The 14,809-nt window shown below is 35.2% G+C and overlaps 1 protein-coding gene across 1 annotated transcript in view; it reads right to left on the bottom strand.

The window, feature by feature from the left end:
* The window catches only part of ccdc73 (coiled-coil domain containing 73), a 62,084-nt gene that overhangs the window by 23,466 nt on the left and 23,809 nt on the right, over nt 1–14,809 (bottom strand). The window contains exons 9-11 of the mRNA XM_033038542.1: nt 7,022–7,150; nt 5,799–5,858; nt 2,245–2,349 (exon numbers count right to left, since the gene is read on the bottom strand). Of these exons, the coding sequence (XP_032894433.1) occupies nt 2,245–2,349; nt 5,799–5,858; nt 7,022–7,150 (294 nt within the window). The remainder of the gene's footprint in view (nt 1–2,244; nt 2,350–5,798; nt 5,859–7,021; nt 7,151–14,809) is intronic.

Here is a 14,809-nt window from a genome sequence, read left to right as displayed (position 1 = left end):
AGTAAGATTTTTCTTAAATGCACAACCAAAAATATTTTTATGGTCAACCTTGAATCACTTGTACAGACTTTTATTGAAAACAACTACCATAAACTCGATTTTGATCCATTCTCCAAGCAAGAAATTACATGGATTAAAGCAAAAAGATGCACAAGAACAAGGCAAATAAATATTCTGATCCATTTTCAATCCATTTAACTTTACCAATAGAAATGTTGTCTCCAATAGGAGCATTATTTTAAAACATTGAATAAATATTCAAAATACACACAAACTATTCAAAATATACACAGATTTCTTTTTCATTTAACTGTAATTCTCAGATTTCTGATTTTAACTTCCCTCTTTCCTAAAAAGGTTCATGCACCTTGTGCTTTGGTCTATCATTAGCTACAAACAAAGACCAATTTGCAATTGATGGTGCAATTAAAATTGGAGATACTGATGGAACCACAATTGGGAAGTGTATGTGACATTGTTTTTTAGGGCAGTAGTAGATTACATATAGCTTGATCATAGCATTACAAGTTAAAAAGGTCCTATGATCTAGTTTTGTTATTATAGCTAAAGCAGAGAAAGGTTGGTCTAACAGAGATTCAATTGCCTTTGTAATCACTTTGTAATTATCCTTTCGAGGAGATTGCCCCTTAGGTTCTTTCAACTCTGCTATGTTTGATCTAATTAACTCCAGTGCTCACCAAAATAATCTCAATTAATATGACCCATGACCCGTGTTGGATACGAATCCACAAGTAATTGTATCTTACATTCAGGACACATCCTAAGATATCCAATTAAAGTTTCTAATTATATTTTTCGTCAATGTTGTGCTTCAGAATTGTAGGGTTCGCATGCCAAACATCTCCCACCACCAAAATAATTAATAAAAACTAGAAAGCCAAGAATGAAAGGAATATATATTCAAATTAGCTCAGACAGGAATAGATCCAATATATGTCAGTGACTGAACACCCACTGGCAGCCCTAACCCAACATAACTCCCACCAGCAACCCTGACCAAACTCTCATCGACAGCCCTGACCTGATCCGACTCCCAGCTCTGACACACCACGAATGAACTTTCAGTAAATATCTTTACGCAAAGACAATAGAGTCACAGAATCATACAGACGATAGTCACAGAATCATACAGACGATAGTCACAGGATCATACAGGCCCTGTGGACCAACATGCCCATGCTGACCAACATGCCCCATCTACACTAGTCCCAACCACCTGTGCTTGAATAGAGTCATAGAGTTGGATAGAGTTATGGAGTGATTTCTTTTTGTTTTCGTTTAGAGATAGTGTGGAAACATGCCCTTCGGCCAACCAGGTTTGCGTCGATCAGCGATCCCTGTACATTAGGGACAATTTACAGAGTTAATTAACCTACAAACCTGCATGTCTTTGGAATGTGGGAAGAAACCAGAGCACTCAGAGAAAACCCATGTGGTCACAGGGAGAACGTACATACTCCGTACAGCCAGAACCCAGGTGTCTGGTACTGTGAAGCAGCAACTCTACAGCTGTGTCGCTGTTCCGCTCCAGATAGTATGGAAAATTTAGTTTTGTGTTAGTGACTCCATTTAAAATTAATATAAAATGGAAGAAATAAATTATGGGCTGAAATGAATGATCATGCAGATGAGGTTAGATGAAGATAGGTTTGACTCAGTATTATGCTCGCTGCCCTTGATTATTCTATGGAGGGAGGAGAATGTTTGGCAATGATTAGCAGGTATTAGCCATATGGAGAGGTTTGATAGACATGGAATATTTTCTCTGGAATGCCGTAGTTTGACGGGGGACCTGATAGAATATAAAATTATGAGAGGCATAGACAATCAGAATCTTTTTCCCAGGGTGGAAATGTCAAAGACTAGTGTGCATTCCTTTAATGTGAAGTGGGCAAAGATGAGCGGAACAGTTGTTGTTTTACACAGGTGTTTGGAACCTCCGGCCAGGGGCGGTATTTAAGAGGCTTTTAGATAGACATATGGATAAACAGGGAATGGAGAAACATGAATCGTGTGAGGCAGAGGCGATTAGTTAACCTTGGCATCACATTCTACAATCACATTGTGGACCGAAGGGCCTGCTCCTGTGCTGTACCGTTCATGTTCTAAAATGTTTTAAAATAGTTGATTTTCAGTGCTCAACATCCATGCACAATTAATCAATCATAAAGTACCGTTGGAAAATTACACACCAATAAAAATGTATACTATAAACATTCCGACCTGATGCTTCTCCCCAAAATGTTTCAGCTCCTTTTCAGCTCTCCCTAGAGCCAGTTCCTGCCGCTGTAGCAGCTGCTGAGTTTGTTGAAACAACTTCAAAACTTCCTGATGGAAACAAATCACTTTAAATGTTAATTTGCTTTTAATGTAACATGAAGAGCACAGAATGTCCTCTGGAACCTAACAAACATGTGTTTTCTTATGCTGAGCATGTTTCTTATATTCATCAAAATGTATGTATACAGCTTGATAGTTCAAATATGCACTTTTAGGTATGTTATTGTACGTTTTAGATACCAAGGGAACAGTCAAAATGTATGGGTTTGGATTATTTTATAATTTGCGAACATTTAGGCAAATTCTTGAATCAATAATTAGCCAGCTGACATTTGATTCTCAAGTCTTAGGATCTAATTTGAAAATTAGACAATGATGTAGCTATTTAAAAATTAGATAGCCTTTATTGTCATTCAGACCGAAGTCTGAACGAAATTGAAGTAGTCATACATACAATACAATACAATAAAAAACAACAATAAACATATATTAACAAATGCTCCATCATATACTGAGTATTTGGGAAATATATAATTTAAACCAAAGAAATTTTAAGTCAGGGATAAAATGAAAACAAAACTAAATAACCTATGAATTAGACAGTGTAAATACAAATATTTCATTCAAATAGCTGAAAAAGCAAATGTGTGTATACAAACTGAGCAAAACTGAGTAAAACTAAGTGTTATTTTCTACAATTTTGCAAGTTATATTAACCTGTGCACAAAATAATTGTTAAATCTCGATTACATTTATTCCCCATGCGGAAGAGAAATAAACACTGAAATCACCCCCAAGCATCACACAAGCCAATTCCATAAATGAAAATATTCAACTTTAAACTGAACAGGAATAGAAGCAGTCATGAACAAAAAATGGCGAGAGAGTTGAACTTTAGAGTAGGTAGGAAAGGGGAGAAAGAGCGTATGGGGGTGGAAAGACCGGTGCAAGAGATGCAGCCAAATGCCAATTATTAACTCAGTAGTCCAACCCAACTTCTGACCCGATTCTTGCTGGCAGCTCTCTTCCTGGTATAACCTGACTCCCACTTGTGGTGACAGCTCACACAATGAAAACTATGAATTCAACTTACAGCTGATAAGTAAGCCCACAACTTAATTGCTTTCAGAAAAACCTCACTGTTCATTTAATTGAGAACTGTATTGACAGAAACATTGCAAAATATTTCACAAAGGAATAAAACAGCTATTATGTAGACAAGACAAAGGTACCTATGTCACATACAGCAAGTAGGAAAGAGATGAATAAGTCAATCTGTTTTTTGAATAAATATTGATAGAAGATTTGGAGAATTTAGTGCTCGTCATTAAAGAATACTGCAGAATCTTAAACATTCACTGGTAGTAAAAAGGGGGAGTAATTATGATATTCAGAGCTTCACATATGTATATCTTTGAAGGAGGCACAATAAGTTAACAAGCCTTTTAGAAAATGGAATGAGATATTTAGCTGAATAAATGGAAGAATAAAGCACAAAACCAAATAATCCTAAAATTGACTAAATCATTGATTAGGCCTCAGTAGAATATTGTGTGCATTTTTTGGCAGCACAAGTCTCTGGAAAGTGATTTCTATATAACTTTAAACCGAACAGGAACAGAAGCAGTCATGAATAAAACAATGGCAAGAGAGCTGAACTTAGAGTAGGTAGGAAAGGGGAGAAAGATTTTACTACAGTAGTGCAAGTGATTTACTATAGTACAATTAGGAAACAGGACTTCAATTATGAGAAGAGACAAGATCATTTGCGAGTATTCTCCTAAGAACACAATACAAAAGGATAAATTTTAAAATGATAAAACATTTATTTAGATTGGGAGAAAACATTTCCAGGTTATTTGGAAAGTGATTGCCAGAGGTGAAATGCCACTAATGTTTATTTCACACACATAAGACATTGATTAACATTAAAGAATCAGCTTCAAACTATACTTGTGAAAAGGAAAATACAAGACCAATGGGTCAGAGCAAGGAAGGGCTCAAGGAAAGAGCGTTCATGTCGCGGCCCTGATTCCACCAATCTTTCCATCACCACGCACAAGAAGCGCAAGACAGACACCATTGTATGCAGATGCCGAGAAGTGTGTTCAGCTCTGGCTGAACAACTTCTAATCTTGTGTGTGGACTCGATAAGAAGAAGAACAAGGAACATAGAATATTTTGTTGAGAGACTTCATATGCATGTTGGGCTGAATGGATTCCTTGTGCTTTGTTTGATATTATTCAATTCAACTTGGGGTGGAAGATTGCAACCTTCACGTGGTCCGCCCTGTTTCAACGAATGCAATCAACCCGGCAAGCACAATCAAATAGGATCAAATAGAACAAGTTGTCCTACAGCTTTAGACTGTGCATGCCATACGCAAGAAAAAGATGATTCAATTCAAACGTGCAACATTAAGCAAACTTTAGATGGGAAACTAAGCTATCTTTCTGTCCCAGTAAATTTAACAAATTATCAAATGTAATCAAATTATCAATTATATTTAACAATACAGTATAATCATTTGACCAATTGCTGGAAATGATTCATTAATTTATTAGTAGGCGTTAGTTGGGGGACAGTTACCAGGTTAAAGCAGAGCCAGGCTCCAGCTATTCAGTATGGATTGGTTTATGCCATATTGTGGATATTTGCCACATCCCTCTCCATTGTTGGCTCAAAAGATTCAGCACACATTTCAATCACAATATCTGACAGGAACTCTGTGCCCCAGCCAGTTAAAGCAGGATTTGTGAAATATTCTGCAGGTCACTTTGTGCACATCAAATGCTCCACATTATCCCAGACAATTCCCGATTAGATAGATTATTTTGTGAATGCTAACTGGCTTCGGTTTAATGGAAATCTTGGTTATTCTAAATAACCATTATTTAGAATTCCACACAATATTTCCGCTACAAGACTATACAATCTTAATAAAATTTAACATTGAACATTCATGAAAAACATTTCAGCACCAACTAAATTGTCAGGAATAAACAGAAACAACGAATAGAAATGCAGAAATATTTGTTTAAAACTGTGCTCTATTCCTAACATGTGACACATCATTGTACAACTAAATTATTTAATGAATTAAATACAAAGACCTCAAGCGAATGCTACCTGATTAGCTGCACTATAACATCCCTCCCAATCAAATCATGCCATTTAAATGGCATATAGTTGCACATAACAATATTGATTCAATTGTTACCCATAAAGCCGTAACACGGCTCTGAAGAATGTTAGTGAATATTTATTTTATTTATTGCTGTGGTCAAGAATGCTCTGAATTAAAGAATAGAATAATATAAAGAATGAATAAGCATGACCAAGTTTTTGCTATTGATGGTATTGGTAGATAAACATATGGTGAGAATACATATGCAATTCAGGCTTAAAAAATTAATGCTAAAAATGCAGTAAACCTTTATGAATATTTCAGCTCATAAATAAGATTAATTCGGTTACTAAATGGTTTTAACCCAACCTGTTTCTCTTCTTGAACAGCTGATGTATCTTTAGACAGTTTCTTGTTTAATTCAATTTCCTATACAAAAACATAAGTAAAAGTTAATAAATTCTTGCACAATCAGTTTGACCAAGGTCAGCCTAAAATTACTATTTTAATAATTCTGAACCAGTCTAACAAGCAATGCATCAGAAAGTTGCAAGATAAGGTCTCAGAGTTTCTAGTCTTAGAACTAATCTGAGAAATGTAGCCCATGCACAAATTTGCACAGATTCAGGAAATAGTGGGACATAACTAGCAGGCATATTAAAACCTGCAATGCTACTCATTGAGACAATAGTACCTTGAGGAAGTGTGGAGGGAGATAGGAGCTTACAAAAATAGGCCTTGCCCTACTTTTCACCATGTATCATTTCTACATGGGGCCAAGGAAAGAGCGTTCACGTCGCGGCCCTGTTTCAAACAATCTTTCCACCACCACGCACAAGAAGCACAAGAAGCGCAAGACAGACACCATTGTGCAGATGCCGAGAAGTGTGTTCAGCTCTGGCTGAACAACTTCTAATCTTGTGTGTGGACTCGATAAGAAGAGAGATTTCTACATATCCTCAATTTATGAATGCAAGAGCAACTGCAAAGGTTCCAGAGCTCCCCTTGGCCAGTCTTATGGAGGCAAATGACGGCATGGGTAACTGGTATGCATCTACTACACCAGTGTCAGTGCTTTGTTAAAAAAAAGATTTGATAAGGGTAGTGAGAGTGGTAGAAATAAAGTCATTATTTTACTACATCAGTCCCTGCTCCTTCATCCTGCGCCACTGTAAATAAGGTCTCCTTTTGGAGATGTTGCGAATTTTTTTTTTAAGAAACATTATTAAATTTGTTGCTGATAATGTATTATTTTACTTTCATGACATTAGACATAATTTGAATTCTCAAATTAAAAATCATAATGAGGGTGAATTGAAAAAATAATTTTCATTCAGAATACAATGATTCTGACACTACAAGAGATTTGCTCTCTTCAAATTCTTATGCCCAGTGAATAAATTAAGATGCCTATTTGCCATCACCTGCCTGCCAGAATCGCAGACAAAATTATCCCCATTCTATATTTAGAACTAGCAAAATATATATTAAATGAATCCTGAGGAAACACACTGCAAAATAATTTGCGCTTATATCTACTTAGTGCCATTTAAAGAGTACATAGTGATTAAATTTTCAATTTATTATGAAACCATCTGCAGTTTCTGCTTCAGTTCTTGCAGCTGTTGTTGCTGTGTTGTAAGATGGATGTTGTCTTCGCCCAGATTGTACTGAGAAGTGACCTTGGATCTTATCAAGTCCGCAGTTACTTTCTCCAGTTCCTGAATACAGACAAAAGTGTACAATAGGTCATTTGAATATCATCCACTTTGAAAATGCCATTCCTTTTATTTTTTTGAATAAAAAGAAAAAATCTAAACAATCAGCACAACCAAACAAAAAAAACGAGTCTGTGGTAAGTCAACGGTGCTTATACCTAATCCTTCTAATTCAATTGTTTGCATTTCAATTGTGCAAGAATCATTTAAATTTAAATCATTAATTTACTCTGCTGTTTGAACTGATGGGTGTAAAAAAATAAATGCTCTGCGCTTTGATCTCAATTAATGACAACTTATGGAACTTCAAGCCATAAATATGCTGCCCTTTTCTCCCCCACCCGCTCCCTTTCTGGAGCAGGGTAGTCTGCTTTATATCCTTCTCTCCTTGAGCACATTGACATTTACTCAGACAAACGGCAGAGGTTATGAATGTAGCTCTCCGATAGCATCAAGGATTCATGATGATGCCATCATATTCAACTAAGCATTCAGCACAGTAATAGTTTTATCAGGAAAATGTTTGGTCTGTTTAGCTTTTCACCAAAAAACTGGAATTCCTTCTTATCGCATTACAATTGTTCAACTGCTCTGGACTAAATCAAATAATGGTACAAATAAGTTTAATTTTGTATGGCACTACAACTGCATTTTTTGCATCTATTTTCTATTTATAACATGAAATGTAGAATGTTACTATATTTGCATTTGTGAATAATAATATAACAATGCAGCAAGTGGAAGCCAACATGGTAACATACAGAGAAGGACTGTAAACAGTAACAGGAAGAGACCATTCAGTCCATCAAACATATTCAGCTATTTAGTAAATTCAAGCTGATCTGTCGGCCAAGTCCATTTACTTATTTGGCTCCTTATTTTTAATGTACTTGGTCCATAAAAAAATCTTAATCTACAAAATGGAGATCAACATAAAAATTGTATCATATTTTTCAGGAACAGTAATGCATCTCCTTCATCTTGCATTAGTAATATCAGCCAAATCTTATCCCAAGTAACTAAAAATGATGTTGCCTCAAACAGATTCTAAGGTGAAATAAATTTTATCATTTTCAAAACAAAATGAAAATTACCATTGAATCTGTAGTCCTGTGAAAATCTGCTATTAAGCAACAGAACATTAATATTGCAACTATTTTTAAAATTATGCTAGCTCACACAAATAACATTTCAAAAGAAAATGAGATAGGTTGTAATTTTAAAGTGCATGTTGATATTTGCGAGAGGAATAATATTTTGTAAAGTTAGTTCCTAAGTACAGATGCCATTATTGTCTTAGCATGTACGTTCTGTACTCAGTGTTCATGAGGGAGTAATTTAGATTATAATACATCATGTTTGTAGCACAAATATTACACTGAAATACTGAAGAATGATTTTCTTCATATACTATTCATCATGATACTATTTAGCATTCATTCTCAAGAATGTGTTTTTATATATGCCAATTTCCTTCCTCATTTATTAAATAGTAAATTCTTCATTATACAAGGAGCAATATTTTTTGTCGACAGTCTTCAAGAATAATCTCAGAGGTAGGTGAAGAGGTTTACAGATGGCATTCCAGAACTGAGGAATGGAGAGCTTAAGGCATGGGTGCCTAGATTTGGCACGCATTAAGATGCTAGAGTTTGAAGATTGCAGGGAAAACTGGAAGAAATTACAGTGGTAGAGTAGAGCAAGGCCATGGAAAGACTTTAACACAAGGATAAACATTGTAAAATTAATAACTTGGTGGACTAAAAAACAATATTGGTGAGGGAGTACAGAGTAAAGAATTAATTTGATGTGCATTAGAATGCAAGAACTAAAGATGACTTAACATGTATGGAAGATGAGAGTTCAGCCAAGTGAAAATCAGATTATTTGTTTAGAAGAAAACCAATTCCTAGACTTTGAGCACTAGCTAAGCTAAGGCAAGGCCATATGCAGACAGTGCTAAAGACAATGTTTAAGATGGAGAGGAAATTGAGTTGAAAAATGAATCCAAGTCCATTATGACCTCCATCACAATTCAACCCGTTGGTACCAAGAAGGGAAAGCAATTGGTCGTGAATGAACAAAGTTTGTTACAATTTGTGACAAACAATTATAGATTACAACATTAAAGGACACCTGGACAGGTACTTGGACAGGGAAGGTTTGGAGCACTATGGGCCAAATGCAGGCAATTAAATGTAACTCAGGTAGGCAACTTGGTCAGCATGATCAAGTTGGATCGCAGGCCCTGTTTCCATGTTGTATGATTCTATGACTCTAAAATGAATTGATGGGACGGGATGGGATTGGATCTGGACAAACAATCTGACAACAAACAGAAAATTGTGGAACACGGTTCCAAAGAACATAATGCACCCCATTAATCTTGCAAATCTTCTGGGATGTACAATTAACTTTTTCCCTGATTTATGCTGCAATCCATACCTAATCCCAATCATATTATATCTCTACCTAACAACTTTAATGCAATCAAATGAAGTCTGCATTATGTAATGCAATGCATAATCCCAACAAAGGAACTGCGAACATTCTTAGGTAAACGTAGCTAAAAAATGTTCTTTAAGAATACAACTCCTTCAATATTTCCATCTATTCTTATGCCCTCATGTGTAGGATTCTGTCTCGGTCAGAGAATGATACAGCTAGGAAGCAACCCTTTAGCCTAACAAGACGACACCAGCCTTTGTGCACCTAATATAATTATACAAATCCATTTTAGTATCACGTTGTCATGAACCCCTCCAGATTCTACCACTCACCTACACTTTAGGGACAATTTACAGGATTTTGGAGCACCTGGAGGAGACGTGCTTTAATAGAAACTGAAGAATATATAGAAAAAGCCTGATAACTAAACTAGACATAATGAGAAGAACTGAAATTGTAAAAAGATAAACAGGGTTTTTGTCTATATACAGATTACCAGCATCAATTTGTACACAAAACAACAATTTTAATCAATTGACCTGTTTTTTTTTCCACGAAAGGTTTTCCAAAGTGAGAAATGTTACGAGGGAATCCAATATTGTCCATCAAAGGCACTTAGTACCTTGTTTAAGCACTCTTTGAATTGTGTCAGCATGAAATAATGTCATTTAACCCATTCAATCTGCACAAGCACTTCACTCTTAGTTCCATGACCTAGCTACTTTTAGCAACCGTACAATTGTTTTCCCTTTGTCAATCCAATTCACTCCTCCTTTAAATGTGACTGACGTCCACCACCCCTTCAAGAAGTGAAATGAAAGTGACATCCCTGACTGAAAGTTTTTTCTCCTGTCATCCCTGGGTGTTTTGTCAATCATCTTAAATGTGTGTCTAGTTCTCAACCCTTCTGCCATGAATGATGATTCCCTGTATTTATTTTGTCTAAATATTTGATGGTATTTAACACTTGTACAAAATTATTTCTCAATTCTGTGTTGCAAGAACAATCCCAAATTCTCCAGACTGTCTGCATATCTTAAGACCTTCTAACTGAATTTTTGTTAAACTCTAATGCGGTGACTAGAATTGACACAATGCACTAGCTGTGGCCAAATCAGCGTTTTATGGCGATTATCTCCCTTGTTTTTGAACTACGTCTGTTTGTAAAACCCAGGTTCCCATGTGCTTTTTTAGAAGGGAACACATACAGGAAGAGAGCATTTTTGTTGTTCATTCACAAGGAAGGCCTTGAAGATATAAAAGCTCAGGAATGTAGCCAAGTGGGGGAGAAGAATCAAGTGAAAATTAAGTTATTGATAAGTGACAGAGGAAAACGCCAACTGGGAACAGAATAACAGGATTACTCAGAACATATACACGCAACAAATCTATAATGCTGTTCCCTCAAATCTGTCCACTGTTGTGCTTTTAATACTAAAACACTCCTACTGCAATCAGCAACTTTCCATCATTCCACCTAACTCCTCTTTTAAATAACAATCTTTAATAAACTTTATCAAACAGTGTCAGTTTAGCAGGCCATATAATGTCAAAAAAAGGTCTAATATGCTATGGACCTATTCACCTGAGGAACTGGATTGGAAATGCCAAACTAATTTCACAACAGACTCCAAGTCAGAATACAAAGTAAACTGCTTTTCTATAAGAACCAAACTCCTAGTGGCAAATGGGTAATGTCTAACCACTGTGTGCTTATTTAAATATGGGAAAATTAGTTTTTAATTATTTGCAATATTATTAATCTGCACATATATACCATTAATGAACAAAGGAATGCAGTCATTAACAACTCCATTAAAATAAACTGGTTATCACCTCCATTAAATGACAGATTAAGAATTTAGCTTAAGAGCATTAAGCATTATAGGCAGCAGTGCCAATACAGTAATTATATCTAACCTAAAATGTTTGGAAATGCTAGCTGGTAAATGTTTAAAATTTATTTTGAGCAATAAGACATCCAAAAGAATGAAGTTAAATTTACTTCTGTAGACGAAAATTATCTTGTCACTTTTCCCCTCGTACAATTTACTTCAGTGATTTTTCATTGTGATGAAATGTAATTAGTTCTGTGAGATAAATTTGAGCTCACCATGGATGAATATTCATGATCTGGTCTATTGTCTATGCTTATATTTTTAAAATAAACATACTTTCTCTACCTACATGCCTGTATAAAACCTACATGCACACACAAAATACATACATATGGATTTCAAATATGATGATACTAGGATAATAAACTTGTATGTGCACAGTTTTGTTAATGAAAATTCTTACTGCGTTTGCCTTACTAATTTAAAACTGGTTTATTTTAAATCAGTTAAAGCCTCTACTAAAATAACAATGAAGGCAATGTTACTTGAACATATTAGCTTTAATCTATTAATTGTGAACTCTATGGTTTTAAATGAGCACCATTTAGAGTTAATAATTGAATCTAAATATTCCAGTAAAGGGTGTAAATCAGTTTTTTTTTAACAAGTGACAGAATCATTAAGTAGCTGTTATGCCTCTTAAAAATATTACTATAATTATAGCAAATTGCCAGCTATTTAGATTTTAGCACTGATAATTTCACATTTCCATATAAATCTCCACAGAACATCAAATTGCACAACAGAATTTATTAATAATAATCTTAATAAATAATTGTGAACACACAACTATAAAATCCAGTCAGAGAATAATTATAATGCATTAATACTGACCATCAATGCAATTACATGCCCTCTGAGCAAAATTAAATTCCATTTTTTCTCAATGTTATTAACTGTGATTGGTGTCCCTTAGCATCCAGACACTGATGTTCAACTGTACATAAAATAGGTGAATCCTTCACTGCAGCTACACCAGAAAGGATTTTATCAAAACAGAAGAACGACTCAAATATTTGTAGACAAATAATTAGAAATTCTTCCCACACACAGTAAGAGATATTGGTATTTATTGGGTAAAGAGCTATGCTCTTCTGTAGCTATGCTGTAATTTTACGGTTATAAAAACCCATGGTAATCTATTTCCATCAAAGGCAAAAAAATTAACATCCTCAAATAAGATGATAAAGCTAACTTGGGTGATAATCAGCAGAGCTGTGCCAGCTGCCCATACTTCATGGGGCCAGATGCAGAGATCCGATCAAGCTGACTGTCGTCACTTGAGAGGAAAGTAAGGCCACAGCAGTTAAGTCTCAAGCAATGAACTATTGAGGCCTCACTGGGCACACCACTCCACCCCTCCCTGGAAAGCCTTCAGCAGAAGCTTCATCACCCATGAAAACCTACAGTCTAAAGGGGGCATTTAAACCATTAAAATGGTGGTACATTTTAAAGAAATAAGAATTATTTAAAAGTGGGTCCTAAAATTAATTCATTCAAAGCACTAAGAAATAATTAACCACATCAACATAAATTAAGTGAAAAAGATAGCAAGACCTATTCAAATTAATTGGGTCTCCAGTCCAATGTCAGGTTGACTGGATTTGATCGCAAAGGTGGACTTCCCAGTGTAACGAAGCAGACTCCAAGCTAGACAGGACCCTGCCTATGGACTCCTCATGGAATCCAGTTATGAAGCAGGGTGACACATACAGCAGTCAACACTTCCAAATGTATAAAGTATCCACACCTGTTAACAGATCCTGCTGTTCCTTTCAGGACCAGTGGTCACAGCTAGTATGATTTGACCCAATGGAATTAGATGGCGCAGAAGGCCAATTCTGTCTGTGACAATTAGAAATTATAAAAATTCTTTCATAGAAAGAGTTATTTGAATGTGGAATACTTTCCTTCAAATATTAATGACAAATTAAGTTCAGAATTTAGAAAAGTAATTTCAATTGGGAATCAAAGGGCAATGAATCTGGAAAATCGAATTGTTTAGGTACTGGAAATAAGGTTCAAATAGCCCCTTACAATGTTTGTAAATATAGATCCAAATAGAAAATAGAAAATTTCTTAAAGACAAGTCCTAAATTGTACAATGTATGTCTCCTTTGACAGAAAATATTTTCTTAAAACATTGTTTGAAGGACTGTCTCCATAAAATTTAGATCTGGATAATCTCCCAATTGATCTTGAGTGAAAATATTTCATGTATTTCATGAACGGCAAACACTTAATTCTATTAGTTTCTACAACAAATAATAAAATTAAGCATATAATTTAGTTCAGACCTTCAAGTCCCCATTCTATGAGATCACAAGTGATCTGCGCCCTAACTCCAAATATTTACCTTTGCCCAAAACCTGAGTCTGTTTGACTAACCAATCTCGATCTGTATTTGATTCAAATTTCCAGCATTTGTAGGTTTTTATAATTTTCATTAACATGTGTGTCTCCTGCACAAATGCTGACTTACTTACTGAGGTTTCTTACCGAATTGTCTACTATTGTTTCATTGCTGCAGCATTTTTAGCTAAGGGCAGGAGCCGAGAGATGTTAATTTCACTGTAAAGTCCTGCACTGCTGTACACTGGAGAATTTACCACAGCGGTAACCATAGTAATTAACCATTGTTAATTTCTATAACAATGTCAGAACAAAATATCAATGCTAACTTTAGATGATGTATTCCATGAGCAATTTAAATAAATGCACTATTATAATTTTGTAGGTCATTGTTAAAATCCTTTTTAGCCCCCTCTGTGCATCTGACACAATCTACTTATTCATTGCAACCTGATGTATTGCTCCACTGACACACTTTGCCAAAGTTAAGGAATGCAAGTCCTCCCTTGTGATTCCTCATTCTATAAGATGCACGTAACTTTTACATGCCAATTGGTGGTTAGTTTATAGCTAACACCGTAAAAAAGTACTAAAAGTCCATTAACAAGAAAATAAAGTAATAAAAAGGAGAAAATAAGCGGCAGAGAATGACAGGGTTGAGAAAGTTTCTTTTAAAATGAAATCAAAGAAATAGGTAGAACTGCAGTTCAATGGTTCATATATATCACTGCCTTAACTCAGAAAAAAAGTTACTCTATCACTGTTTCTTACATCAAGAATGTTATCACTACTGTAAAAATTCCTCAATTATTACATAGACATTGTAAATCACTTTTGAAGATTTTCTGGCAACCATTTCTCATGAAATCATAGCCACATTCTGAAAGAATCATTTCCAACATTAGTAATATTAAACAGAATAAATCTTCTCAATTATATTTAAGATGTAAGAAGATGAACTGTT

Source organism: Amblyraja radiata, chromosome 20 (genome assembly GCF_010909765.2).
Source record: "Amblyraja radiata isolate CabotCenter1 chromosome 20, sAmbRad1.1.pri, whole genome shotgun sequence".
NCBI lineage: Eukaryota > Metazoa > Chordata > Chondrichthyes > Rajiformes > Rajidae > Amblyraja > Amblyraja radiata.
Note: the sequence above shows the minus strand (reverse complement) of the source record. Positions and strands in the feature narration are given on the sequence as shown.